We start from the raw sequence: 23,720 nt of genomic DNA on the forward strand, positions 1-23,720 counted from the left end.
AGCCCATTTGGATGCCAATGGAGACCATGGTTTCAGTGTCTGGCCTGCTGGTTCAAAAACAGAAACCCCATTGCTTCTGTCAATCCGGCCATACTAGGCATTTATCTCTTTGCTGCCTTCCTAGTGGCTTCATTCTTTACGATGGACCTCCTGGACCCACTTACCCCCCAAGCTTCTCAATGTTGAAGCCAATTCGTCCTTTTGATCCAGAGCCGTCACATCATCCCCTCCTCCAATGCTTTTCCCGTTGACCAACACGTTCGGGACAGTGCGACGCCCGGTATTTTCTCCCAGCAACGCCTGAAGCGGTCGACCCAACTCATGCTTATCAAGCTCCACCACAAAAGGTGCAGGAACAATCGAGTATTTGTCCAAGAGGATAGACTTCGCCTTGGCGCTATACGGACAGTAGGATTTGGAGAATACAATGACTGGAGACAGCAGCACATAGGTTAGCAAACTTTTCTAAACACCAGGAGGAAGGCCTCCCGTAGTAGGAAAGGAAACAGAAAGACTGCGTACTTGGTGCCCGCTTCAATATTCCATTCAGCTCGGCCACGGCGGCCGCATGATCATCTGTCTCCGGTTTTTGCTCTTGCGGCTGTTCCGATGTCTCTTTCTCCGGATCATTTCGATTCTTAGGTACTGTCATCTTGGTTCTGCCTGCAATTGGGATCTCTTCTACTTCGTCCGCATCATTGTTGGCCTTGGGGATCGCCGGTTCTTCCCTATCGTTGTCCATGGCAGGCTTCGTCTCTTCCTTGATAGGGTTTTGTTTGGGCTGGTCCTTCTGCGGCGGTATGTTGGCTGCTGTTCCGGCTTCCTTTGCCTGCTTTTGAGCCTCCATCGCCGCCACGGTTGATCGGTAGAATTGTTGATTCTGAACACTCCGGGCTTCACTCTATATGGATTTCATGCATCGCATTAGCCATCGTAACGTTGAACCTCCGTATGGTCACGATGTCATGGAGTATATTACCGAATAGTAGAAAGTCATGATGATTATGACCACCACGGCGATGGCCAGAAGCCGAATGCGCCGCTGCGAAAGCATCTTGACAAAGGTGTGACACCACGTCCAAACAGGAACAAGGCAGGAAGGAAAAGAGAGAAGGGGGTGATTCGGCGAGAAATGTAGGACTCTCTCCCTCTTTTTCTCTCTCACGGTGCCGATACTGAGTAATTGCTATACGTCACAAGGATTCCGAGCCAGTGGCAGCTATGCGCATGCGTTCGCGTGGTTTAAGAGTAGGCTGGTTGAGCCGACAGGTCATAGGCGCAGCTCCAATTCCAAGAATAGCTGGACATTGGGCGAGCAGACAACCACGAAGCCTCTGCAAAGCTCGAGATTTGGTATCAGATAAAGATAATAAATATGAGAATGACACCTTCAAGAATAATAATAATACAATAGATTAGAACCCCAGGATAAGCATGGAGGGGAAGTAGATGACGGATGGGGGGAAACTTTGGGGGAGGTTTACTTTACGGGGGGAGAACAAGGCAAGGATTCCGATTCATGAGGAGAGCAAGTGGGGCAGAAACAGCTAGTCGGGGTTGGCCCGCCCTTCATTTAGTTAACTACTAACTACTACTGCTACGTAGTAGTCCTGTCAACACCTACGACATAGCATAACTATCTATAGCCTAACTACTGACGCCTAGACAGTTTCGTTAATTTACTCGTTCCCATCTCTTGCACTGACACAAACATTGATTATGCATTATATTAGCAGATATCTCTATGTATGCTATGATCGGGGTATGGAGCTAATAAAGGGGATGGTATCATGATCAAAAACTCGAAAAAGCAAAGGAAAAACAAGAACAAAGGCATCAAGTCTTGCTAGCGGCACGCCCTAGATAGACACACATGTGGAGGAACAACAGCCGCAGCAAAGCACCGCAGAACCTGCAGCGGTTAGGGTTGACCCATTCTAGACTCCATCCAGTAAACGGGGGTCTTCACCGGCTTTCTCTTCCTCCTCCTTATACGAGCAACGAATTGCATGCACCGCATAACCTTCATCACGCTTGAACTGCAATACCTGAACGTGTTCCAACGGTAGCTCTGCGCTTGCCCTGGACCACGATCATCCAATCTTCCCATTCCTTGGCAATCTCCATGAGCACATTGCCCATCACTGCCGCCGAGGCCATCAGCCCATGACCCTCTCCTTCCAGCACGCGAACCTCACATCGTCGCATCATTTGCCCCAGCCATCGGACATTGTCCACCGGGACACGGGTGTCCCGGCTGCCATGGTGGATGACAACGTTGCGGGTGATATCCACATATCGGAAGCCAATGGGCTGACGACGTTCCAAGCAGACCAGCAGATCTACCGCCGGGTTTGCATTTGTAGTCGCTAGCTCCCAAATCTTATGTGTAAGTCGGTTATCGTAATCGGTCTGGCGTTCCCGTTCTTGCGTCGTGGAAAGTAAGGCCTGACTTGCTGTGGGGTCAGCCTTCGGGTATCCCTCGGCAGCAGAGAAATCAGATGCCTTCAGTCCCTCAAGGGCCTTCAAATCTGCCCCTTGCTGGGAGATCTTGGATGGGAGCCGTTGCGTGCTCTTGGCTTCAGCGCCGGTGGGACTGGAGCTATCCTTGAGCAGCCCTTTCCGTTTAGCCCGGCGCGGAGACTTTGGGAGGCTAGAGGTCAGGCTTGCACTAGTTGCAGTCATGAAGCTTGAATTGGCCACCTTGAGAATGGACGTGGGTAGGGCTCGGAGAATTCGCTGGGAGTACGGGACGGCATTCGTGGGGACCGGAGCCTTTTGCGAGCCAATGCTAGACAGCTGAGAAGGTGGAATCCAGGGTGCTAACAGATGAATGCGGCCCCGGATATGCTGTGGGATCCGAAGCGCAGTAGCCAACGCATAGATAGCACCCGCAGAGTGCGCCATGATTGAAAACTTGGTAACTTTGAGGTGGTTGCACACAATGGCGACATCATCTGGGATACAATCATTAGTAAGGACAAGGCAACAACCAAACTGGAGGATACTCACCAGGCCAACTGAGGGGAGTTCCCACCTCGTCGACGTAGGGGCCGCTTTCTCCCACACCGGGGCGATCCAATGTAATGAGCCGCAGGCGCAGTGATCGTGCCAGCTCATCGTAAAACGCCATCAGATATCTGGTGAGGCCCATTCCAAGACAGCAAAGTACCACATATCCCTTAGGATCTCCAACCTCGGAGAACGCTATGGTACGGCCTGATGTAGGATGTGACACCTTCTGGGTAAGTTTCGGGGAAGATATGTAGTCGTAGACCGCAAGATCAATGGAATCGGCACTTGTGGGGCGTTCCTCCCCACTCGAGACACCAACGGGAGTAGCAGAGCCGGATGGGGAGCGCTTATGGGTAAAGGCTGAGGTCGATTGTTCCAAAGGACCACGGTAACGAGCAAGCTGGTCAGATCTCTCCAGAGACGGTGGCGGGTTACTGATTGACTTCGAGGCCAGCGAAGAGCGGCTCTTGCCCGTCATGACTGCTGGGGCCGGCGCACTCTCGTCGAAGCCACCATTTGCTTGGCGGACGATCTGCCTATGCTCCATCGTTCCGCTGCTGGCACTAGCATTCTGCATCTCCCGGGCAGATGCGACGGCGGGGGCAGGCTTAGAAGGCTTCTCCGGGGTATCATCTATTTCTAGTTCGCTCTTGATCTTTTGTTGCTGGTCTTTCAATTCTTGTATTCGCTTCGTTACCTGTTCGGCTTCGTTGCCCACGCCCGATACCGCACTGTCCACTTTCATCTCTCTGCTACTGGTTGAAGAGTACCGGCTATGACGGGTGGATCTGCGGTGCTTTGGGCTGGAAGAAAAGCTATGGCGCAACGAAGACTCGCGAGCAGGAATAACACGTCCGCTACCAATACCGCCTGGTGTACTCGGCGCACTATCGCGAGCGCTTTGCAACGAATGGCGTTCCTTACTGGAGGGCCTGCTGAATGTCGGTTCCCTGCTGGGCTCGGTGGCTGCACGCACTGGGCGTGTCTCCTCCACGACGTCAGCCATAGAACACAACGAACGTATACTAGCACGACTGCGCGGTATATTGTGTCTCAGGCCGTCGTTGTAGCTACACGTTTTGCGTAGCCGTTCGGTTTTCCTGTCTTTATCACTGCAAAATTCTCGAGATGGCCTCTTGAGGAGGCCAAACTGATTTCTCAGGCTCTTCCTAGAGCCCGAAGAAGCCACACTATTTGCTGTCGACACTCGTGGGCCCGGTTCCGTGGTGATAGTACCAAACGCAGTATCTTCATACGCTGCCTTGGATGACGTGTATGAGCCCCTAGATGTCGGTCTTCCTGGAGACAAGGGCGGATCGAAAGTCGCTTTGTGTTTGGGGGATGGAGGCGCCCGTGCCATGCGAATGATAGGAGGAGCCGCCGCATCATCTGGATGCAGAAAGGGAGTCTGCAATGCCTCCTCAGACGCCTGCCGCGTCCGGTTCCTCACTGAAAGATCATGCTCGCTGGGTTGCCGTTGGTCAAGACTGGGAGGTTGACATGGGGGAATGTACACTGGCGCACAAGGATTCGTCTCCGTATCAATGCGCGGGATGTTGTCGAAATGCGATTGGAGAGGCACCGAGATTGTTGAAAGCGAGGAAATCAAAGAGGAAATGACTTCGGGAGACGCCGGGTCAACCGCCGTTGCTGAAGGGTCACTAAGCTGCGTGCGCGAAGGGATGGACCTGTGATGCCGGGGAAGCGAAGGGGGGGAGTGAAAAGGGGCATCATCAGACTTTGACGCCAGAGGATCCTCGGCGCGATTCATGGTTGCCATTGACAAGGAATATGACGGTCTAGAAACGTTCCCCCGGGCCAGGATCAGGAGACAGTTACCGACGATATATGCGGTCGAGCGTAGTGCGCGCTTGCATGATCCAGTGAGAACGCAAGATAGCGTATGCAAGCTCGGTAGCTTAACGGCAAGAATCAATAGACTGCGGGCGCTTGGCGCATGTGCCACTTAGAATCCAGGCTGGAAGATCCAGGGCGGCCCTATGGAGCCCCTGCAGGTTGCAAAAGCAAGCCCCCTTGCCGAACGGTGATTGTCTAGAAGCAAGACCTTAACGAGGAGGGTGGGAGAAGGAGGGGGGTGGAGTTTGTTGGAACTGCCGATCCGAGAGAGGGGGGGAGGAGGCGACTGGAAGGTTGTTTTGGTTGGGAGTTAGTATAGCGCAATTGCGCGCGAAGAGTGAAAGAGAAAAAGATTGGTGGAAGGGAGCGGATAAGATAAATATTATTTGCATTAGATCATAAGAGGAAAAGGGGAAGAAGCTAAGTAAGTGGAGGAAAATGGACGGACGGAGGTACGATCGATAAAGGGAAATAAATGTACGGAGTACCAAAAAAAGAAAAAGTATTTAGTTCAGAGAATGGAGGGGCAGAGGAAAGCCGAAGGATGGATGGATGGATGGAAGGAAAGAAAGTGAAGATTGTAAGGAGACAAAAAAGAAAGAAAGGGAGAAAAAGAGAGAGAGAGAAAGAGATCAATTCAATTGATCCTCAAAGCCACAGATAGGAAAAGAAGCTGGCCATTAGATAGTAGGTAGGTAGTAGTACTTCGTAGATGCTTACTGCAACCTCTCCCACCCTCTCTCATCCACAAGCAGAACACAGCTTCTCTTCTATGCCTATCACCCTCAACTGATGGATGCTTTTGCGAGACGGCACGCCAGGAACAATGAGAGAGAGAGAGAGAGGGAAAGATTAATTAGTGGACTCCCTTCCAAAAGAAATTCGAGGGAGGATTTCTGCCCTGTCATTTGTCTGACCGAGTCCCCGCCCGAATTTAGTGTCCCTGCAGGGCCTCCACTCCTCGATTTCAATTGAACGCGCCATTTCATCCTCCGCACAGTTCGCAGATCCAAATTTCATGGGTGTGTGTATACAAAAGTTTCTAGTCCAGCATTGGATAGATATGCCCTGCTAGCTAGGGGCACATGACTGCCTCCTCAAGAATGAGATCAGCCTTTTGTTTCAGATTGCAACATGGTAATTCTGTTTACTAGTCAGTTGGGAGACATGACCCTTAAATCTTTGCCAGCAGGAGACGAGGATGATGATGATGATGATGATCTCGATGACGATAAATGTCCCACCTTGCTCACTTATACTTAGTATTTGTGTTAATTAACTCATGGGTTAAGTAGTAGTGGCTTGCTTTCGTGCTAGCTTTGGTTCTGTCCACGGAAGCGAATTGGCGAGGAGCTGGATGGACTCGATGGAGAGGCTCCCCCGTCGTCCAATTCCCCACCGGACCACAGGCTGGCTGAGATCGAAATGAGGGTCGATGCTGGTTCTGGAGCCGGGACCTTGGAACGGAGATTTCCGTCCTCCTGAGTCCCTTGCCATCATGTGTGGCTTGTAGACTGCACAGACGATCATCCATTCGGTAACGATATGCAAGGTCGTTAGACACTCCCCCTCCATGAGCTGGATCATGGACCTTGTGCATTCGGGCTGCATGTTATTGCGTCATGATATGGATGACAAGCTCAAGGCAGCAAATTCTACCTGCCCATCTGAAGGGGGTTCAAGTCAATTATTAGCCATATTGCAGTGCACCCCAAGGGTGGACGGTGACTTGGACTGTAAAGTTGATTTTCACAAACATCCGCAAGGTCCAGTGGATCCACCAAAAAGACAGATGCCCGACCTAATGATTAACTTGAGGGGCTCGAGGTTTCGTCAGAATATGCCTGACTCGGGTGCCAAATGCACAGATGCTATAATGATCATATCTCTTGAGTCTGGAGAAGACATGTCGAGTGGTTCCAAAGGTGAAACTTTCCCCCCGGGGGGGGCGGTTGCGTACTACTAACAGAACCTTGAAATGTAAAGTTCAAGGTCAGTAATAGTAGTAGCCATAGTAGGCGACAAACTCCACCTTGAAAGATTGTACTAGTAGTGGTATGGTCAGTGTCGGTAGAAGTGAGTCCGCCAGAGCTGATTATATATCTTGGCTCTACCGCCGTCTAGTAGCCAAGTAGTACCTTAAATAAAATACAGTAGGAGTAGTACAGTGGTTTTGCACATGGTAAAAAGCTCACGCATCCACATTAGGCAATAATTGAATACACGCCGATAGGTCTCATTTAATGCTCCTCTCACCTGGAAAATACTGAAATTTCCATGATCGATGCAGACTTGATGCCTGACAGATACAGCCTGGCTTGGCGTTGTTTCGGCGATGGTAACCGAACGGACCATCAATTTGTCTCCCCAACACCAATGTTGATGCAGTAGGAAGTTCTGCGACGGCAAAAGTGTGCAGGAACTAACTATAGCTCTACAGCGTGCGAGGGACCGAAGGACAACGTCTTATCAATACAACCATCCTTCAAGCCATTTCCGGACTAGTCATCACTCCGTGGTGGCCGTTGAAAGACCCCTCGGCCTAGCCAGACATGCGGTGACCCAGAGCACCACCCAGCAGCTTGTGTCCGCAATGGACGCCTACCCGGAAGATTATGTTGCCCACAACCTCCCCTTCGTTTTGCTCTCCGGTCTTGAAGCAAGCTCCGACGATGATCTGCAATGCGTGCGAGCTGATTATCCCCTCCTCCGAGAGAGGGGCGTGAAGATATACTCGGATTTCCCGCCTCTGACCGGCTCAGTTGCGGAGGAATTGCGGCGTGTACTTCTCGAGGAAAACGCTTTCCGTGCCCCGTGGGATACTAGTGAGGATGGACATGCATCTTCATCCAGAATTGAGTACAAAATCAGAAGCGTTGGACGGGTAGGTTGAACACCTTGGCTGTCGAAGCAAGCAATTACCCCCTTCCTCGTTGCACCTGCAACTTCGGAGACAAACAGCTAGCCCGCCCGCACCTACTTACAGGGCGAGGTTTCGTACCACGCGCAAGCTTCCTTTGCTACTTCTCATTTGGCAATTTTACTACTATGGTTGCCGCAAGGCCCGCGTTCATGCCGCTGACTTCTTCTTTTTAGTCCTACAGTCTCCCCCCGCGCAAAGCTGACCCCCCACCCGTATCGCCCACAAGCCCGACGGCCGGACAAGACGATGAGATATCGCGTGGATCCTCCTTCAACCTTCATTCTCCCATATCCCCACTTACACCAAGCTCGCCGACGTTTCCAGATGGCCTGCTTAGCCATCTATGGGTCACTAAACACCAGGACCTTGTCCCTGCGGCAGTGATCAATTTCTTCCCCTTCTGCTTCGATCCTAATATGAGCTCGCTGCGCGACAACCAACTCAAGATAGAAATAAATGGATTGAAGAAGGAATGGGCCTCTTCTGGATACAAATCTCGATTTATAGTTGTTCTCTTGTCAGAAGAGAGCACGGGCAGCTATGCTGGGGATACGGAGGACAGGATGGCTAGCATTCGGAGGGCAACGAATCTGGATCAAAAGTCCATATTTCTCCTCCCGTCCGATGCGACGCCAGTGGAATTGAAGGAATTCGCCACGTCCCTGCTGTCTCTACTCCAGCCATCGGTGATGGAATACTACCGCGACCTATCGAAGCACGCCAGGCGCAAACGAAATCGAGGCACCATCCCCCCGCCAACAGCACCACCAACAAGTGGGACGTCCCAGACCTTATCGTCTCAAGGATGGAATGTTCGATATGAATTCAAGCTGGGTATCTTTGCGGAATTCCGCCAAGAAATCGATGCCGCGCTTCGGAACTATGAAAGCGCATACGAGACCCTATTTGGTCAAGAGGTGTTCGAATATATTGCTGGCTGGAATCCTAGGTTCAATGATGCACGGCTTCTGGGAGATGCATTGGCCATACGTATCATTCGCGGCTTGTTGATGACGGGACAGACAACACCTGCTGTGCGGTTCTGGACTAGCCACCGGAATCGTTCAAAAGATATCATCGACCGGCGCGGAAAAGGCACCAAGAGTTATGGCTGGGCAGCCTGGGAAGCTAGGTGGTCGATGGTAATGGCCCAGCTCATTCGCCAAGCCAATATCCCCTACTTCACCTCCGTCGGCATCCCCCAGGATCAGTTTCAAGAGCAGTACTCAATTTTCGTACCACGCGACAAAGCGGTTTCCCCCTCGGATGCATATCTTCCGTGGGAACAGCTTCATCATGAGGGTTATTGGCTCTATCGAGCGGCGCAGTATACCATGTACCGTCGAACCTTGGCGGAGCAGATTCCAGAAGACGATCGAATACCACCGGGACAATCTCCCGCATCCCAGATAGCCAATAAGTCTTATCTATACGACACCTATCTGGTACCTGAGCCACATGTTGAAGCACCCCAGCCGGGGGCGGTCGGTTTCAACCACGCACTGTTAAGATTAGATGCCTTGAAAGCGGCACTCGAAGAGTTCTCGAAGAGAGAGCAAAGCCGGAAAGTGGAGAGCATTAGCCTGGAGATTGCAGAAGAATATATGCGCCTAAGCTCATGGCCGGAGGCTTACGAAATCCTTCAACCACTGTGGTCGACTTTGTCATGGCGACGTTCGGGCTGGTGGCCGCTCATGCAAAGGTTTGGCTGGGCCCTAAGGGAATGTGCCGTACGCGTGAGCGATAGCGATATGGTCCTGCGCGTTGACTGGGAACTCCGACATAAGGGTGAGCTTATTCTATTACTAAATCGTCTTGCACTGTTTTGGCATCGCAGCTTCGCTTGCCTTCACTAGTCACCTGTCTAACATCATATTATTCTCTCAGTGTTCCAACCGCGGCCCGACTGGATGTATGATCTCCATAATAGTCTCGAGGACTTTCCTTTAGTGAATCCCAAGCCATCGGTGGTCCTGCGCGCAGAGGACATCGTGCCCAGCGGTAAGTTATCACAGAAGCATCCCATAACCACATAAAATCTTACTGACGATTTCACCGGGCTCTAGTCACCGCGTCTTTCGTCTTTCAAAGTTCCGAAGGAAATGTCGGCGAGCCGTCTAAGGGTCAGCTTATCATCACTTCCTGTGCCCAGCCCTCATCGAGCCCTCTCACATTCTCCGAAGTGAAGGTAGTGTTTGAGGGTTGCCTGCGGCCAATACGGCTTCAGTCTGATTGCAACGTGGACGCCGATACGGCTACACCCTGCACCATAACTTCCCCAATGCTACGTGACCCCAGTACGGCTGAAGACCCGGCAGCTTTGCAATCACCTACGAGCGGATTGACTGCTTTGACTGGGCTAGCAGACCTGACGTTTGGGCCTTCCCAGACTAAGGTATACGATATTACATGCATTCCCAGAGAAGCCGGGGAGTCCCGTGTCGCGTCCATAACATTGACCGTCGAGGAAGAAAAATTTGATCTTACCAACGCGATAACCGATTTGACCCCATATGAGTCCTATTGGTGGCAGCAAACTTCCAAGGGCCCAAGCAGACGGCGCGTGGGCAAAGGCCGCGATACGGGCCGTTGTAAGATACTACCCAAACCACCAAAGATACGGGTAGAACTGCTGAACCTTCGAGAAACATACTATACGAATGAGGAAATAATTCTCCGAGTAGGTGTCGACAACGAGGAAGAAGAGGCTGCAGATGTTTCTGTTGAGACTAGACTTTTCGGCCGGCCGGAATCCACGGCGAAGATACGGTGGCTAGATGAGGAGAATTCCTCGGAGATACACGGATCTGGGGAGAGTACTCCGACAGAAGGCAATTCTCACCACCTGAAGCGACCGATAGGGGTGATGGAACGCTCATCTCATCAAGAACTAACGATTGTGGTTACGGATACCAACGATGCTTTGGATTATGAGCTTGAAGTGTCTGCGCTCTACAACCTCGTCTCTGATGTCCAGACACCTATCATCGCGAGCATGCGTGTTGGCCTATCAATTATCAGGCCATTCGAGGCCAATTATGAATTCCTTCCACGCCTTCATCCTCAACCCTGGCCGGACTTCTTCACTGTGGATGACGAATTACTTCCAAATGGGGATGAAGTCAAGCCCGGAGGTTTGCAGCAGAGATGGTGTCTCAACTCCAAGGTCGTCTCTTTTGCTGTGGAGCCCCTGGTTGTCGAAAAAATGTCATTAGTGTTGCTTGGACTGGGCGGCGCTGCCACCTGTCACATTGGGTCGGAGGAAATTATCAGTCCTGAGGTGGCGGAGATCCGTCCGGAGGAGCTTCGAGAATCTAACTTCATCATGGACCTTCAGAAGGAAATCTTGGGTGACCGCAGACCTACAGCCTTAAACCTCGCCCTAGAGATTCGCTGGAGGCGCAGTGCAACAGACGACGGTGCGCTGAACGACGGATCCACAACCACCACGACCACGCTTGATATCCCCCGATTCGTTATGCCAGCAGGTGAGCCTCGGGTGGTCGCCTCAGCTAAGGCGTCTGATACACTTTCGGGGTTGATCCATCTTGATTACACTCTAGAGAACCCGTCGATGCACTTCCTTACTTTCAACCTGAGCATGGAAGCAAGTGAGAACTTTGCGTTCAGCGGACCGAAGACGATGGTCGTGCAGTTGGTGCCTTTAAGCAGACACACGGTCCGGTACAACTTGCTGGCATCGAAACGAGGTCTGTGGATCCAGCCGCAGCTCCTGGTAGTCGACACATATTTTAACAAGACTCTGCGGGTGCTACCGACGGAAGACATGCGGTCGGATAAGAAAGGAATCTTAGTTTGGGTTGATGCCGACGATTAAAGGGTGCGGCGAGGGTCATGGAAAACAGTTTGTATGTAGCGTGGAGCGTGGTATGTATGGGGAACTCGGGTTTAGATCTGGACTATTTCGATTGAATTGAGATCATAGATCAAGTGCTATAGACAGATACCCAGTAGATGTACTCGTTATCCTTTCGCTTAGTGCCACTTGATTCAGAGTTAGCTATCTAGTTATTTATCGATTATCAAGACAGTAACTACCGCTCTCGCTCACGTGTCGAGCCCTTATCACGCGCTACCAAAAGAGGACTAGCGGCGGCGATCGGAGCGACGCCCGCAGCTCCTCCCCAATCCGGAGTTGCAACTTGCGCCCGTTCGTTCCTTCCCTGCCCGGACTGCCAGTCTTCCACCTCAACTTCGTTCTGCCGTCTCTTCCCCTCGCTTCTTCGCCTTCTTCTTCCCCTCACCTACTCTTCCCTATACCAATTCGCATGCTGCATTGTGCTGGGCTTCCTTCTTGTCGATTACGTCCCATAGAACTCCGTATTTGCCCTATCCATTTTGGGAAACCCGTCCTCGTTCGTTCGGCTGCTGTCGCCATCACTCTGGCTGCCTCTGCTGTAGTAGTACCTCCACTACAATTACGGCCATGGCGGCGCAGGCAGCTCTGATTGCCGACACCATTGTTGGTATGAAGAGAGCCCTCCGCAAGGAGAATGACTGTGCGTCCTTCACTCTACTCTCCCCGCTGGTTCTATCTTTTCCCTCTAACCGTTCGCTCTTGTTTAGACTCTGGACCCGACGATCCGATCACTCAACCAACAAATCGGGGTAATAAACTACACACAAACTCGAACTTCGTCCGAGAAGGTGCTCTGGGTTACATACATCCGGAGGAGCTCTATAAACAGGTTAGTTCCACCCCCGCGGCCCTCGAAAGATCCCTCTTTCATGGGGGCATTAGTCGATCAGGGTGATGATGATAAGGAAGGCACGCTGACGATTAGGGAACCTTATTCCTCTACAGAAAATTGAACATGCTGGATACACGCGTTATATCCTCCAGCCTAATCCCGTGCGCTATGATTCAGAAGGTGATGAGTTGGACGAGGATGACGAAGATTCCGAAGCTGATGCCGCTGCGGCGGCAGAAAATCCATTTTCGGAAATTGCGCTTGAAAGTGAGGCCTTCTGTTCCATCTCGACGCCTTTTCAGGTTTTCTTGCTAATCAAGCACCACGATTGAATGTTAGACTTCCTTTGCCCTCTAAAACACCCGTCCGAGCTCCCTACCCATCCTTCCCTATCGCACGCTTATACGTCAAAGGCGCTGCTGCACATGACGCAGGCAATCGAAGCCAAACTCCGTCAAGAAAGAGCACTGCTGTGGCGGGCCAGGAATCTACACCGGCAGTTTTTGGGAGACAGTTCTTGGATGCCGTCTGGCGCAGTGGAGACGCCTGAAGACAGATGGATCTTTGAGCCCCGGATAGCCCATACGACACGTAGCTCACCTGGGAGTCAATACAGACATAACGGGGCCGCAAGTCCTTTGGTGCCAGTGCCTTCGGCTCAGAAAAGCAGTGTGCAAGGCGCGTCCGTGGGTGCAGGTGAATCAAAGTCGCCTCAGCCTCCCCAGAATGAGAATGCTCAGGACAAAACTGCCGCAGATAAGGACATTGAGATGACCGATATTCATGACCAGGAGACGACGCACAAAGAAACCGTCACAAATGCGCTTGAACAACCCCGAGAGCCGAAATCAGAAGAAGTTGATACCCCAGTTGGCGACCTGCCTCATCATTCAGAGACCATCAATCAAGCCATACAAGTCAATGGAAGCCTCACGGCAAACGCAAAGTCTAATGGGGATAAAGTGACAAACTCGGATGGCACCTCGGACAAGGATGGCAAGGAGCGCGAAGGTACCACAATCCAGGGCAATGCGCAGCCTGATTCCGAAATCCGAGACGATGCACAGGTAGACGGGACGGATGCGGATGCAGATGCAGATGCAGAAATGCAAGATGGATCATCTCCCGAGCCACCTCGGCGCATGACGACCCGGGCACAGGCTAATGCAGCGAACCCACAGGAGGGCGAATCTGGACCCCTCTCCCCGTCTCCTTCTGACGACACATTAGGGAGTCTTCCGACACCCCATCCTCTTTTCCTTATACCGGACTCTGTTCGGCCAGATTCGAACTTCGGTCTCCCGCCCAACGAAGCGGAAGAGACACGTCGACTGCTTTGGTCTTATGTACAGAAGCAGGAGGAGACCGTTCGTGGATTTGAGCATATGCTGGAGTCTCTGCTCCGGGCCAATCGGATGAAAGAGGATGTGCTCGAGTGGTGCAAAGCGGAGGGGCACGTGGGCGAGATGAGCGATGGAGAAGACTGGTACGACCGGGAGAAATGGGGCCTTGCCGAAGGAGAAGACCTTAAGAAGGGTGCTGATGAGGATGAAATCGAACCGGTGGAGGAGAGCCGGACGTCGACCAAGAGAGGCCGAGGTCGACGGGCATAGGCTGGATCCTTGTTGAAGTCGACAGGCGTTTTGGCTTTTGATGTCTCCGACGCAGCTCTTGCCATCTGCACGTTCATACCACTTGCGCTTTCCAAAGAACCATAGCGTGGAGTTGGCGGCGTTTTGGGGACGGTGAACCAGATGTCTCATATTTGGCTACCACAGAAAATTGGTGTGAGTGAGATGGTCTTCCCCCCTCTCTTTTCTCTTGGCGGGAATATGGATAGTGAAACAGGTGCTTTCATTTACCATCCCTGGTGGGAGTATGGTGTGATTTTATGATAGTTGATGATCATGGCGAAAGCGCACAAGCGTAGCAAATGATACCCGTTGTTCCTGTTTATCTATACTTGAGAGTAGGAGACTGCCATGTGGTAGGTCAACGTTGTAGTAATTTTTCTTCTCCGTTCTATCTGAGTATCTCAATGTAACCCCGCTTTATTTTCTTCTTTTGTTCCTTCTCAGTGGCTCTACGTAGCCAGCTATTATTGCTATTGCCTACCCTATCCTGCCCCTTGCTCTCGCTTTCGGTCTAACTCCCCACTCCTTCCTTCCACCTCTCACTGGACACGACCAGACTGCCTAACCGACCATGATATGCAGCCCCGTGTAGACTTAGAACAGTAGCTTGGCGAGCTCTGTTTCCACTCAGGGACTGGCGAGACTGGAATGATGTCGAAAGGTCCAAGCACCATTGGCGGGAGGCAAATGGGCGGTAATCCAGACCCCCGGACATAGATTCCCGTGAAGTCTCGGCTTACAAGCTCTTGCCGCCGCGCTTGGATTTGGCACGCTCGCGTTCCCGCTTGGCGTAGATTTCCGCCGTGAAGGGACTACCAGGCCCGGGTCAGTGGGTTTTACCAATTCCGTGCATGGGGAATAAAATCTCATTTTGCGTTGGGGCTTGAGACACATGTGCATATGGGCTTTGGTTGCGAAAGGAAAAAAAAGAGTATAGGCAAGTCCATGGTGCATAGTGGGCCAATATAGAAAAGATAGACGGGATACTTACTCCTCCCACTGGAGAGCGAACCAGTACAGGATGAAGACCTCGGCCGTCAGGAAGACGCCCGCCACCTTGCCCTTGTAGAGAGCAACGCCCAAGAAGTTCAGAGTACTGCCCCAGTACATGGGGGAACCAGTGACGTTGAAGGGGAAGCCGGTGACAGGCGCATCCATCAGGATACCGAAGTAGTCGCCAAGGTAGGTGCCGGTGACACCGAGGGCATACATGCTGGATAGGACGAGGACGGAGCCGAAGGCGAAGAGAAGGCCGCCGAGGACGGGTTGGTGCACAGGGGCATAGTAAGGTTGGTCTTCCAGGGCCACTTGGTAGACATGATCTCGCAGGATTCCCAGACTGAAGATGGTGACGGCGAGGAAGTAGCAGCCGTAGTAGGCATTACCGAATATACGAGTCAAGAAGTGACTCCGATACTCTACAGATTGCGATGACCGAGGAAATTTGTCATAAGCCTCTTATACTGAAAGATGAATGGAGGAAAGAGGTGGACGTGGGGAAAGGTAGAGCCAAGGCAGAAGCTGCCAGAGCTGGATTCCTCATAGGATTTGGGGTGAATGTTATTTGGAGTGGGAGATGGGACCAACCAGCACGGGCGACAATGCTGGATAGAATAATGTTTAGCAATGGAAAGAATGTAATATGGCAGAGTACTTACTTCCAGAAGATAGGGTTAAAGGCGATTGACAGCGCGGCCCCTGTTTGAGAGAGAGGGAAAAACAGTTACAATCACATGCGGGGAGGGAAGAGAGGGGATTAGCCGGGGAAAGCTCCACGTACATTGGAGGGACGGCTGGGAGAAGTCGACAAAGTTGGACAAGGAAGCCATGAGGAAGGGAGGTTAGAAAATGGGGAGATGAGGTATAAGGAAAGAAGAAGGGGACAAGGAATGGAGGAGAGAAGAAGGTGTGAAGAGAGAAAGGAAGAAGGAAAGGGAAAGCAAAGAGAAGAAGGACAACAAGAAGAAGAAGTGGAGAGAAGAAAACATTCCCGAAACGGCATGACGTCTTGAAAAAGACGCACGGGATCTTACAAGTTACAAGTTACAACTTACGAGACAAGGCCTCAGGCAGAATTACCATGTCTAGTATAGTACCACAATTCAAAGTGATTCTCTCCTCATTTGATGATGATAGTATAATCTTCTGTAACTTACACTACTACCATTTACATCTATCGCATTATCATAAATAAACCCCGGCTGCAGACCTTCCCTTTTCTGAAGGAAGGAGTATCAGTTATCTAGTACCTGAGTGACGCAACTACTACTAGCCTCTCCAACTCACCGCCTGATCCAATCCATCCTTCTTCCTCTTACTTTTGTAGCTCTTGTTCTGATTCTTTCATCTTCTTCTCTAACCTGCAGTCCTCCTCACTTTCTTTCTCTCCATCATGTCTTGCTTCGTCTCCCTCTCGGCTTTCCTTGCCTGACCGGCATGGCAGCGCATCCGCTCCAGGGAGAATGGCCCTGAAGCATCGCGATTATGTCCTCCTGGGCATTGGTGCCTTTATAGCCTGGGGTCTCGCCGTCAAATGGCTCCCCATACTGAGATATCTGGGTTATGCTCTGGTGCTCGGTGCTTTTCTTTCCTCCGCCGTGTTGTTCGCTCTCGTGCTTTTCACCATCCGCTCCCCCAATGACGCTGTTGCTTCTTCACCTTCGCCCACGAACCCCCGCGTCGCATTCCTCGCCCGCCACCACTGGGATCAAGAAACCCAGGCATTCAAAAGCCGTTCAACCTATAATCCACATTCACTTTACCCACAATCCTTCATCGTCTCGGAAGGCATTGACGAGCTCCTATCCTTCGCCACGCGGGACTTCATCGCATCATGGTACCAGCATATCAGTCCCAACCCCACGTTCGTCAACGAGGTGGATCATACGATTCGGACAGCCATTGGAAACCTGCGCGATAGGCTCCTGACGGAAGACCTTGTCTCTCTCGTAGTGTCCCGGATTTTCCCCGTTCTGACATCCCATCTGAAGGAGTTTGAGGTGGCTGAGCGCTTGGTCCGGGGAAGGAATCTTACCAGGAATGTCACGGAGTCGGAAGAGCTGGACATTGCCATCGCGAGCAAGTATCGCGAGGGGAACTTACACCCGGCAGCGATGCTGTCTCTTTCCGACCAAAAGTTACTGGAACAGGAGTACCTCCGCAAAATTGCCGTCGGGCTCCTGCCCCAACTGTTCCCGGAATCCGTCCTCAATAGTCGCATTGTTTCCGTCTTGATTCGTGAGATTGTAGCCTGCGCTGTGCTCTTCCCTCTTGTTTCCGTCCTCTCTGATCCGGACACATGGAATCAGCTGATGGAGGCCTATGGCCGCACCGCGATTCAGGACCGTAAGACTGTCCGGAAACTCAGGGCGGCCCTGGACGAGCATGCATCCCCGGCTCCCCGGTCGAAAAGGGGTCACCCTTTCCCTCGACTTAGTCCTCACGATTCAGAGCGCGCCTTCGAGCGATTTGTCCGGGCCATCCGGCGCTGTAACAATCTTTCGGACGCCAGACGCTTCAGAGCCTTGGTGGCAAGCCAACTGAAGCGGGAGACTATGGTGGAAGGACAGGACCAAGTTTACCTCCGACGACTGGAGACCGGTAAGAGGGTCTTGGACCAAAAAGTAGCTAAGCTGTCTGCCCCCGGAGGCACTCAGATGTCGCACGCCTCCGCGGCTGTATCCCACTTTCGCCGTAAGAATTCTATTCCTCAGGAAGCCTCCTTAGTGGATGTCATGCATGATGCGTCGGGTCTCTCTTACTTCATGGAGTTTATGGACCGTCAGCAGCTCATGTCTCTAGTTCAATTCTGGATCGTGGTCGACGGTTTTCGCAACCCTCTGGAGGATGATTTCGGAGACGAAAGCTCCCCAACCTCCACAAGCTGGACCCCAGCGGACCGAAGTGACATGGCTCTGATCAGTGAGACGTATCTCTCGAAACCGGAGTTGAAAGTATCGGATGAGTCTCGTCGGGTGGTGAAGGCCTTCCTGAGCGCAGGGAAGCGAGCCACCTCGGAGCAGTATCGAAAAGCTCGGACAGTCATTTTGAGCACTCAATCCGCGGTGCTCGATAAGCTTCAGGAAATCTACTACCCGAAGTTCAAGCAGTCAGATCTCTACTATAAATACCTTGCCTCGGATGAGGCATCCCAAGCGGGCCCGCAGTCCCCCCAACAGAGCTCTCCGAACATTGCTGAAGTGCCCGAAAGGCGGCCTTTACCTCCTCTGATGTCTCGCACCTCATCACAACCCGGCGCCAGGCCCAAAGATTTGCGACGAGCGGCGGTTTCTTCGAGCGATGTTCGAAGCATGGGCAAACTTTTTGATGACGATGAGTCTTCGAGGCGCTCATTCGATTCCGAGCGATCTGCACCGCTGTTTGACGATGACTACGATACAGATCCACTGGCAATGTCGACACAAAGCCTAGGGAAAGACTCACAAAATGGCGAAACCGAGGCGAACCAAAACCAAGTCATCGAGAACATGGAGGCAGCGTTAAACGACATCATCGCAAGCGAGCCCAAGAATACTCGAATTGAAGATTTGAAGAACGTCGATGTGTCCCCGTCTGCATTGCCCGCTAGCGACCCTTTCCCCAGGTCGCCGCGCAGCTCAATCGATATCCCTCGGGCAGATAGTCGAACAGAGGATCGTATCAAGCCGAGCATTGCCTCATTAGGCCTCGTGGATCGATCTTCACGCCAGGGGGTCTTCGATGACGATCTCTTCCCTGAACAGCAGAAGTATATCGAAGACGAATATGAAGAGCCGATGGGAACAGATACAGATCCGGCCGATCAAGTTCATGAGGCGGCTCCTGGGGATCTCGGATTGACGGAGGCCATTGAGGCCCTCACCGCAGATATCGATAAGCTCGGATCTCAAGAGTCAGTGGTAGACACGCTTGCTCGCAAAGCTGAACTTACCAACAACACCGCGGAGTTGAGGATTCTGCGCAAATCCAAAGCGAGCATCCAACGCGAGATTCACCGCAAAGAGATGCAACGACAACAGTATATCATCCAAGAAAGTGACAACAGTCTGTATGGCCGATCGACCGTCCGTATCAAATCAATTGTAGTTGGAAAGGAGGAAGATGGTCGAGAGTTCGCCATGTGTACGTTTCCTACTACCCTGCCTCCGTCTGTCACGGAAGCTATTTGTTGTCCAGATTTACTAACATATCTTCTAGACGTGGTCGAAGTGCAACGTAACGCTGGTGAGCAAATGCCCGCCGCTTCTTGGGCCGTGGCCCGCAGATACAGCGAATTTCATGAACTCCATCAGAAGCTACGCATGAGATACCCGTCCGTCCGTCACCTGGAGTTCCCACGTCGACGTGTCGTTCTCAAGCTCCAGAAAGAATTCCTCCAGAAGCGACGCCTAGCTCTAGAAGCATATCTACAGAAACTCCTCCTTCTCCCTGAAGTATGCCGGAGTCGAGACTTACGAGCCTTCCTCTCCCAACGAGCCATTATCCCCCGCAACGAGAACCAAAGCTCCACCACCAACGGAGAGACCAAAGACCTAGTCACTCGAATCTATAATTCCGTCGCCGACGGCATGGACGACTTCCTAGGCAACTTCGGCGTATTAGATCAACTATCCACAGCCGGACAAAGCCTCATCTCAGCCGCTACAAACCAACAATCCACCACTTCCACCACAGTATCTCCCGGTGACACTGGCCTTGCCACCGAGGACGCCGTCACCGCCGCCGAAGCGGAAGCCGAACTAAACGCCTTCGAAGACCGCGAGCTTGAGCCCTTCATCAAACCCATCTGTGATCTATTCCTGGAAGCTTTCGAGCTGAACAAGGGAAATAACTGGCTGCGCGGGCGTGCCGTGGTCGTCGTCCTCCACCAATTGTTAGGGGGTACGATCGAGCGCAAAGTTCGCGAAGGAGCACGCTCCCTTGTCCAGGACGACTCGCTTCTGCGCTACATCACCCTCATCAAGGATACCATGTGGCCGGGCGGTGTGCTTCGCCAGAGCCGCGTCCGCACTGCATCGGAGCGACTGAAGAGTCGCACTGAAGCAAGTCTAGTCCTGGCTACGTTGATCCCCGATCTAGCGGGCAATGTGGTCGGGCGAGCGAATGCGCAGGCCGCGGCGCGCAGGATCTTTGCGACTTTGAATAATCGACGGTTGAATGCGCATCTCTTCTTTACTATCCTCGATGAGGTCGTTTTAGTTTTATTTGGTGCGGGGGGACGCGGGACGAATACGTTGATGACTTCATGCTAATGTGTATGATACTAATCTTTCTTTTTCTTTCTCTCTTCAGTCTGTTTCGTGTTGTCTTTCTGCTATCTCTATCGCCGGGCTGTATTGTTATTAGCGGGCGTTGCATTGATGTGCTTTCCTAGCATTTGTTCTTGTGCGCTTTAGCGCCTGTGCTATTCTACACCGTGTTTTGCCGATACTCCATATAATGTAGCTGTTGCAGGTGCGGCGGGCAAGTGAGGCCGATGCACATACGTCTGATAATCACATGCTGATAAGGGTGGGACGCCGACCCATCATGATCGTTGGTGCCTGAGCCTACCGGGTTGGCCCGTTTACTAGAACCGCACTAGGCAGTAAATTCTACGTCAGTTATCCAGAAGGTCAACTAAATATTCCTGTGTCTCCACATTGAATTCTGAATGAAGGAATGGAGCTCGAAGATACAAGATCGTCCGGTGCTCAGTGAGTCAACTCGACCAGAGAATAGCGAGGCCATCCTCGGAAGAGAAATGAAAGCAGAGAGTTGGAGTGAAAAGACAACAAAGGCAGATTACAGGGATTATCATCCTCTCGCCTAGCTCCTGCCCCGACTCTCCCGGATGCTGTTCCAGAGAGGCCAAGGGCACGAAGAGGACAAAGTATCACAAAGTATGGTGGAAGTAGCCATTGAAAGAGTGATAAGAGAAAAGACATTGTAAAATGGGCACAGCCTGTCCGAAGCAACTGCAGTCTATGCCTCTTCAGCCTTCTTCTTCTTGGACTTCTTGCTGGGCTGTTGAGGAGGGCCCGACTTGGTCTGGTGAACAATGAGGCGTGTCCAGCACTCGTCCTTGTCCCACTCGAAACCAGCGAGGTAAGGCTTGTCCAACTCATCGTCGGCCTAGAGCGGATGGAAGTCAGTATTATTGGAAAAATGGGAGACATCTATCTTGGTCTACTTACCTTCTTCTTGAACTGCTTGTAGATTGCGTCCAGCGCATCCTTTATCGTGACGCCCTTCATATTGCGAGCGGTGACTTCGAGCCCTAGTGGGAAGTGCAGATCGATCTTCTTGACCGGGGGGTTGATCAGATGAAGTTTTAGGATATCCTTGTCCTCAATGGTCGATGGTGAGGTGTTCAATTTCCTGTTTACCCCGGTTAGTCTCACGTCTAATGCAGATGTATACATATAGCAACAAGCATACCATCCAGTCTTCTGGGTTTCAATTGGAAGGGTAATCTCGATCTTCTTCTCCTCTAGAAATCAACGAGTGGTTAGCAGGAGAGAACCTCAGGACCGCGATGCTCTGTGCCATTTTAGAACGACTGTGGAAAGAAAGAACGCACCAAGTTCCTTGATGTTGTAGACACCCTCAGCATGGGAAGAGGTACGTCTGTGAGTCTTCTTGGCATCCTTGTCGGGGGCCTTCTCATCCTTGGGGGATATCTCGATGGCCGAGTCAATCTTGGTGAGTGGTTCAGACATGACTGCGGAGTATGGTGGCAGGAAGCAGTGAGTCTCTTAGTAGGAGCACTGGTATACAGAATAGCTCGTTAGTTGTGTGTACTATCAAGGGGATGGATAATGTTCCTTTGGCCACTGAGGACACTCCAGTGGCAGAGGAGGGAAGGACCCGAGTGGTGACGTGGAATGGCTACTCGAGCATTCTAGTGCTACTCTTAGATAGGAGAGCTGAACTTACCAGTACGTTAGGGAAAAAGTAGTATGGACAGTGAGTAGTGTGGACAGTAAGTAGTATGAAAATGGGAGGGAGAGAGAATCGAGTCAGTAGGATCCAACAAGATAGTAGAGGGAAGGAAGAAAGAAAAGGAAGGAAAGGGAAAGGAGGAGAGGAGAAGAAGAGGAAGAAAAGGGAGGAAGGAGAAGGGCAGGTGACATGGATGGGCCAACCCAGAAATGGGGAAGAACAAGAAGAAGAGGGAAGGAGCGGTTCACTTTGCTCTCACTTGCTACTTTGGGATGTGTCTCTGTCAGTGACTACTTACTTCTAAGTTACCTGACGTATACCATACCATCATCCCACTGGTCCTTACCTGATACATCCCCATTATTCCCTCTTGACTGCCGACCTTTTCATCCATCCATACCATTCATACATGATGTAGATAGATACGTACGTACATTCATATATACATACATACATACAGGCATGGGATGCATTGGATTAAGGGAGGACATTGAAGGAGTATTCTACAGCACGGGTGTACGTAAAGTTCAATTGCAAACTACTGCACAGCTACAGGGATTATGATGGGGACTGAATGGCTCAAATGATGAATAGAAGCGGGCCTCAAGCAATCAACCTGGATCGTATGTTCCCACAGTGAACAGGGGAGGAAGCCTGGATGGCGAGAGGAAGAGGAAGAGAGAGTGGAATGATGGGACGAGGAGGGAGGATGATGTTGTTAGGATCTCCGCACCGGACGATGCATATCTACATCCGGACTATCACCTGATGGATGGTGGTTTCAAAGTACCACCTCTCCCTCCCACGCACACTCACGCACACCCATAAACCCCCTCTCTATTTTCATTATTGAGACATCTAGTATTAAATTTAAAGGTGTCAGATAAATTTCTCCTCCAAGTAAGTAGATAGTAAATCAATGAATAAAAGCACCCGGGGCAACCGGATCACACGAGCAAGCCTGACGTCGAGAGCTTCCGGGTGACGGTCCACTAAGGCTGCACCCCGCATTCCCGCCCGCTCCACTTGGTCTGCTTCTTTCGCCGTACTTTATTTTCTCTCCTTCGGTCGCCCTCCCGCCTGGCCCAATGATACCTTTTTCCTCTCCCTGCATCTACCTGCAGTATCTTTGGCGGAGCAGTCTCCAGGTAGTGGTAGTAATTGTAGTGGTAGTAATAGCATACGGCAGACCCCCCCCCCCCCCTTCTCATAGAACCAGCAGCCGTAATGAAGATCGAAAAATGCGTCACCTTTCTCGTATCTACCAACTGACTTGAGCTGATTGACTCGTCCAAGCGGATCAACCCCAGACGGAAAGACGGATGAAATGCATGACCTCATGGCGCCCATTTCCTTTCATTGTGCCAGACAATCGGCAGATGCCTTCCGTGGTACAGGTTGAACTGTAAATGTCCGCTCATGTAAGGTCTGTCATCCCCCCCGTGTGGCACGTGAGGTTCTTTGACATCCAAATCGCGAGGGGCATCGAATGAAGGGATACCAGCCCTGGCCGAGACTAGACAAGCTCGAGGTTTGAGAGGAGTCTTGATGGGTGTGCCTGTCCAGGCCCCGGGACTGGACCAGTGGTGTGATGTCCTCCCCCCCTGTAGACTGTAGCCTGCCTACTACGTAGACTAGGTAAGTAGGTGAAACTGC

The 23,720-nt window shown here is 51.7% G+C and overlaps 8 protein-coding genes across 8 annotated transcripts; 3 read left to right on the forward strand and 5 right to left on the reverse strand.

Annotated features, from left to right (window-relative positions):
* Nucleotides 1-129: 129 nt before the first annotated feature.
* On the reverse strand, nt 130-1,054 carry AKAW2_30921A (glutaredoxin; the record flags this gene model as incomplete). The annotated part of the gene is made up of 3 exons (XM_041687488.1): nt 130-431; nt 523-901; nt 980-1,054. The coding sequence occupies 3 exons, from the start codon at nt 1,052-1,054 to the stop codon at nt 130-132; spliced, it is 756 nt and encodes a 251-aa protein (XP_041541368.1).
* Nucleotides 1,055-2,028: 974 nt separating this feature from the next.
* On the reverse strand, nt 2,029-4,795 carry AKAW2_30922A (uncharacterized protein; the record flags this gene model as incomplete). The annotated part of the gene is made up of 2 exons (XM_041687489.1): nt 2,029-2,957; nt 3,013-4,795. 2 exons carry the CDS (start codon nt 4,793-4,795, stop codon nt 2,029-2,031), a joined length of 2,712 nt encoding a protein of 903 aa, XP_041541369.1.
* Nucleotides 4,796-6,159: 1,364 nt separating this feature from the next.
* Nucleotides 6,160-6,483, reverse strand: AKAW2_30923A (uncharacterized protein; the record flags this gene model as incomplete). The annotated part of the gene is made up of 1 exon (XM_041687491.1): nt 6,160-6,483. The coding sequence occupies one exon, from the start codon at nt 6,481-6,483 to the stop codon at nt 6,160-6,162; it is 324 nt and encodes a 107-aa protein (XP_041541370.1).
* A 982-nt stretch (nt 6,484-7,465) lies between these two features.
* AKAW2_30924S (uncharacterized protein) lies at nt 7,466-11,633 on the forward strand (the record flags this gene model as incomplete). The annotated part of the gene is made up of 4 exons (XM_041687492.1): nt 7,466-7,756; nt 7,969-9,583; nt 9,683-9,796; nt 9,862-11,633. The coding sequence occupies 4 exons, from the start codon at nt 7,466-7,468 to the stop codon at nt 11,631-11,633; spliced, it is 3,792 nt and encodes a 1,263-aa protein (XP_041541371.1).
* Nucleotides 11,634-12,242: 609 nt separating this feature from the next.
* On the forward strand, nt 12,243-14,120 carry AKAW2_30925S (uncharacterized protein; the record flags this gene model as incomplete). The annotated part of the gene is made up of 4 exons (XM_041687493.1): nt 12,243-12,315; nt 12,383-12,504; nt 12,621-12,774; nt 12,847-14,120. The coding sequence occupies 4 exons, from the start codon at nt 12,243-12,245 to the stop codon at nt 14,118-14,120; spliced, it is 1,623 nt and encodes a 540-aa protein (XP_041541372.1).
* A 757-nt stretch (nt 14,121-14,877) lies between these two features.
* On the reverse strand, nt 14,878-15,970 carry OPI3 (bifunctional phosphatidyl-N-methylethanolamine N-methyltransferase/phosphatidyl-N-dimethylethanolamine N-methyltransferase; the record flags this gene model as incomplete). The annotated part of the gene is made up of 5 exons (XM_041687494.1): nt 14,878-14,953; nt 15,133-15,559; nt 15,729-15,745; nt 15,800-15,839; nt 15,922-15,970. 5 exons carry the CDS (start codon nt 15,968-15,970, stop codon nt 14,878-14,880), a joined length of 609 nt encoding a protein of 202 aa, XP_041541373.1.
* A 633-nt stretch (nt 15,971-16,603) lies between these two features.
* On the forward strand, nt 16,604-20,392 carry rgsC (putative intermediate filament protein (Mdm1); the record flags this gene model as incomplete). Its single annotated transcript, XM_041687495.1, has 2 exons — nt 16,604-19,262; nt 19,338-20,392. The coding sequence occupies 2 exons, from the start codon at nt 16,604-16,606 to the stop codon at nt 20,390-20,392; spliced, it is 3,714 nt and encodes a 1,237-aa protein (XP_041541374.1).
* Nucleotides 20,393-21,104: 712 nt separating this feature from the next.
* On the reverse strand, nt 21,105-21,841 carry AKAW2_30928A (uncharacterized protein; the record flags this gene model as incomplete). Its single annotated transcript, XM_041687496.1, has 4 exons — nt 21,105-21,254; nt 21,317-21,500; nt 21,561-21,612; nt 21,703-21,841. The coding sequence occupies 4 exons, from the start codon at nt 21,839-21,841 to the stop codon at nt 21,105-21,107; spliced, it is 525 nt and encodes a 174-aa protein (XP_041541375.1).
* Nucleotides 21,842-23,720: the final 1,879 nt, after the last annotated feature.

This window comes from Aspergillus luchuensis, chromosome 3 (assembly GCF_016861625.1).
Source record: "Aspergillus luchuensis IFO 4308 DNA, chromosome 3, nearly complete sequence".
NCBI lineage: Eukaryota > Fungi > Ascomycota > Eurotiomycetes > Eurotiales > Aspergillaceae > Aspergillus > Aspergillus luchuensis.